The sequence below is a fragment of the Lupinus angustifolius genome, chromosome LG07 (assembly GCF_001865875.1).
Source record: "Lupinus angustifolius cultivar Tanjil chromosome LG07, LupAngTanjil_v1.0, whole genome shotgun sequence".
Taxonomy (NCBI): domain Eukaryota; kingdom Viridiplantae; phylum Streptophyta; class Magnoliopsida; order Fabales; family Fabaceae; genus Lupinus; species Lupinus angustifolius.
This window is the reverse complement of record NC_032015.1, coordinates 12,466,955-12,471,444: the sequence shown is the minus strand read 5'-3', so window position 1 is coordinate 12,471,444 and position 4,490 is coordinate 12,466,955. Positions and strand designations below refer to the sequence as shown.

At 30.8% G+C, this 4,490-nt stretch overlaps 1 protein-coding gene across 3 annotated transcripts; it reads right to left on the bottom strand.

Annotated features, from left to right (window-relative positions):
* LOC109352377 lies at positions 643-2,805 on the bottom strand. Of its 3 annotated transcripts, none has more exons than XM_019594345.1 (5): positions 2,732-2,779; positions 2,434-2,686; positions 1,953-2,045; positions 1,056-1,190; positions 643-959 (listed from the first exon to the last, which is right to left on the bottom strand). In XM_019594345.1, the coding sequence occupies exons 2-5, from the start codon at positions 2,671-2,673 to the stop codon at positions 918-920; spliced, it is 510 nt and encodes a 169-aa protein (XP_019449890.1). In that variant the 5' UTR covers positions 2,674-2,686; positions 2,732-2,779; the 3' UTR covers positions 643-917. The 3 variants fall into 3 exon arrangements, with proteins under 3 accessions (XP_019449890.1, XP_019449891.1, XP_019449892.1); XM_019594346.1 differs by having other exon boundaries at positions 2,434-2,690; positions 2,733-2,764; XM_019594347.1 differs by lacking the exon at positions 1,953-2,045 and having other exon boundaries at positions 2,434-2,805.

The window sequence follows — 4,490 nt, the reverse complement described above, 5'->3', positions numbered from 1 at the left end:
CCTTGAAGCTCTTGATACCACTGTTGGAATTAGAAACCAGATTGGTTTCTGTTCTGCATTACTTGCAGAACAAGAAACAGAAGAAGAATGAATGAAAACGAGTGAAGAAGATGATGATGAGGTTAGGAGAAGAATTAGAAATCAGAGAGGAGAGTAAGGAAGAAGATTCTCTAGTTTATTCAATGAATTCAAGTTGTAATTACATCAAACTTGATTACTTCTATTTATAGTAACTCATAACCAACTTGGTTGTTATGAATTCTATTTTTAGAAAGTATCACAACTAACTAAACCAACTTATACAAAAGCTATGAATTACACTTCAATCTATTACAAAATCAACACTAATGATGATAAATATATGAATGGTGGATGATATACTAACAATATAAAAAAACACTAAACATATTTAACCCTTTTAAATGATAGGATATCAATGCTATTGAGTTTTTTACTCCCCCAATTATTCAGAAACTTGATCTTTATCTATAATCTACATTTCAATTATGGCTGTATGCTCTGATTTTGAGTGAAATCATGTTAACAATTGAATACTATTTCATTTCATAGAAAGGTTTCAGTGATTGAGCAAAATATATCTTCAAATGAGTCATGTTGAATATTTAATTTCCCAATGTATCATACTTAAACTTAACTTCATATATAAATAACTGACTTGGCATCATTATAGGATCAATATATGGATCACCAAACTATCAGTAATTTGCTTAAAAGAAAACTTAGATGACAAGATAAAGTGCAAAGTAGTTCCACATTCAAACACAATAACCTTGAAAACATATCACAAGTCTTTTTTTGAAGTACTTAAATTGATCTAGTTGGAATGTTCACAATATGAAATGAAACTGAGATGTTATTTTCTTCACTTAAATCAAACAGCATCCACTCCTCCATTTTCAGTTGTCACTCCTGTTAGGTTTGTCTGAATTGAAACCCTCCTGAAACATATTCAAGTAAGATCTAAGTATTCATAAGACACAAAAAATGACATATTTTGGTTTTAGTATTATGAGCCATGTAGTACAGTTTTCTACCTCAATTGAAGGAGCTGGAACCCAGTCATTGGTTGCTGGGTTACCCTTGGAAGAGTGATGAGAGCCAGTGTCATTATCTGGTTCTATGCGGAAGCTTTTGCCACTTTTCTCTACATTGATGAACCCTGATCCTGTCTGTGGTTGAACCACAAATATTATCCTTAGAGTCTCATTATTTGTAAAACAAAATTGAATTCCAATGTCATTTTTTATACTCTTGCAACTTATTTATATCTTTTTCTCTTTTTTCACATCAATTCACAAGGAAAAGGTGAAACACAATGGTGGTGGTGTGGCGTTAGAACTTAAGCAGGAGGGTGAAACATAAAAGATTAGCATATTAGGACTGAGAGTCTCATTACTTAAAAATATCACATGAAGGTATGTTAATCAATAAGAGACTCCTGATAAATAGTGTGTATTTCATGCATGGTTTTGAATTTGTTGATTTTATTCAAGTTTAAACTCTAATGTCATGGTAATGATGAAACTCTTCATTGGTTTGGAGCTCCCCGATCATGGTTGGATCTAACAAATGGTAGTATCAAAGCCGATGGTTCAACTGAGACATGGTGAACTTAAAGAGCGAATTGTTAAGTGTGTGATACCCATATTTAAGGGGGAGATTGTTAAGTTTATTCAATTGTAAAGTCTGACATTCAATATAAGAGGGGAATGAAAGAGTTGATAAATAAAAATAAAAAAGGCATACGAGACCCCTTTCAGATGGTTGGAATTGTATATAAAGTCCCATCCCATTATTAAAAAGCCAAATGGGTTTCCTGTATTGCAATCAAATACCAAAAAGAAAAGAATATAGTGTATGCATGTATTTGTGTGACATTTCTAATATTTTTGAAAAAAGAATGCTTTATGCAAGAGGGTTGAACTAAATACCGTGTGGTGGTGCTTGTCTACACTGTTGAGATCTTTGTAATACTCTGTTTCCACGAATTCTTCTGTCACTTGGTTCCCATCATAAGCTAATTTCTGAATACAATTATTTTCAACAATAAACATATTAGATTGGAAGAAATAAACGCTGTTGAGTTTGGTTTATATCAAGTCTCAAACATTTTTATGTTATGACTCAACTATATGTTATTATGTCAAAGAACATGATTATAATTAAAGTATTCAGATCAAGTCAAACCGTTTTCCGCATGGTCACATGGAAATTATTATAAAAAATTGTATATACCATTCAATAAAAAATGTATAGATTAAAATTCTAAAATAGATTACTTTCTTACTAAAAGTTGAGAAGATAACTGTAAGTATAAAAAAAACAAAAAAAACTCATAACACCAAGCCTATGTAGTACAACAATTACATGATTGTCTTCAAAGCCTTACTGAAAATATATTTAGAAACTAACCGTCTCTTGAGGATCATTCTCGAGGCGTTGGAACTCTAACAATTCTGGTAAAGACTGATTGCCATCGTTGTTGTTGGAGAAAGCATCAACATATTGAGAAGAATACTCACTGCGTTGAGGCTTTGTGTGGCGTTTTGGTGCTATTTCATCAAAATACTCTCTTGTCTCTTCCTCTATGATGGCTTCTTCCTCAACTGATACATGCATATCACTCCTGTTTGGCCTTTTGCAGCACTCCATTTTTGTTCTTCTTGTTTAAGGCTTATGCAGTTATGCCTGTTCCTAATCTCACTTCTTTTCTCAAGTATTGTATATTTGAGCAATGAAAAGTTTGGTGGTAGAAATATGTGTATCTGTAGAATACAAATATGTTATCTTAATTTTGTTTCATACCTTGTCTTGGCCGATGAAAACAATGTATGTCAATTAATTTTTTTAATCCTTCATTATTTATTGTTTTTCCATTATTATTATTACTAGTTTGTATTCGTGCCTGCCGGTTAATATTATATGGTAGAATGTATTTAATTTTTATGTATTTAATTTTTTATAATTAAAATATATTTGTTGTATTCAGTGTACTTTATATTATATTTTTTGTGTGTTTATGATAAGTTTAGTTTAAGGAGAGAGATGTGGTTAATTAATGTGTTAGTGGTGGTTAATTATGATTATATGGTTTTTTTGTAAAAATTAAATAATGTGAAGGGCAAAATAGGAAGTAGAAATTACACAATGGTAAAAGTTACACCATATTTTGACTTTATATATAGTATAGATTAAGTCAAGGTAATATATGAGACATGATTAAAACAATATTTGTATTTGTATGAGTAGGTGGTTGAGGTAGATATTTTTGGTCGTGATATTTATTTGCCAGGGCCTGAAAATATCAATGAAGGAAGCTTTTTCATGCAAAATATCTAGGTAATCTTATCCATTTGGTCTTGTTAGATGGCTGTGTTTAGTTGGATGCTGCCAATTTTCAATGCATGGTGTTTCTGAATTTGTGATTTTAAAACTTACTATACAGACAAATGTTGTTAAAGCAAGATTTGTTAGAAAAATCGATAAAAGTTTTCCAATGGATTAGTCTAATTAGATAAGGTTTTATTGACACATAGATTATATGGACATACATATATCACACAAATTTTCATAATTAATTATACAAGGTCTAACAATCCTTATCCTAATAATATAATTAAGAAGGTTGACTACAGGAAAATTGTTGACATGTATCATCTTGTAATGAAATCTTACTTTAAAGTTATTTTAAATCCTTTATATTGATTTTCATGGAATACTTCCTTTGATTTGTTTCATATGACAATTAAGACAATTTTACTGTAATTATTGGCCTCTGTATCAAATTACAAATTATATTTAATGTGATTATAATATAACCGTTATGACAATTTTCACAATCATATTGGACTCCAACGCAAACTACATTGGATCGTAATATAATTATATCAGACATCGACTTACTATTTGGGTGGTATAGAATATTCTTATAAGACCACGTGAAAATCAATAGCATTCTTTTAGTGGTAAAAAATTCAGACCGTAATGGTCTCATTCATAATAATCACAATTATAGCCTAGAAAACTGACATTGAACAGCCACACAATACTCTCTCCTTTTTAATACTTGTGGTCAGTCATGTCAACTAACCCAACGTGATTTTTATTTTAGCTTCACCAGAACATGTACAAATTGTGTTGTCTTAATGGACCACATCACCTATCCTCTTAAATGAGCGGGTCCACTACCTAACGAAGCACTGGCATATCCCTTATCATGCGCACCCTCCCGGTGAATGCTCTTAGACATGTACTATCTATAACACAATCTTGTAGCTTTTCAAATTGATTGTAGCCTTTTCAATCAGTAAATAAGTTATTAGACTTGTTTAATAAATGAAAATTGAAGGGATCTCCTAATTTTTAAAATGGAACTTTTATTGTTTGAAGTTTTGAGAAATCTATTTGAAATAGCATTTAGAAAATGAAAGGATGTGTCAATAGTCCATCCATCAATTTTACTATTCAAA

Bases quoted from the DNA above. Each gene is read 5' to 3' on its own strand.
- LOC109352377 (XM_019594345.1), bottom strand. From the start codon at position 2,673: ATGGAGTGCTGCAAAAGGCCAAACAGGAGTGATATGCATGTATCAGTT. The intron at 1,191-1,952 runs GTATTTAGTTCA...GTTCAACCACAG, and splicing joins TAGACAAGCACCACCACACG to ACAGGATCAGGGTTCATCAA. The intron at 960-1,055 runs GTAGAAAACTGT...AATATGTTTCAG, and splicing joins TTCCAGCTCCTTCAATTGAG to GAGGGTTTCAATTCAGACAA.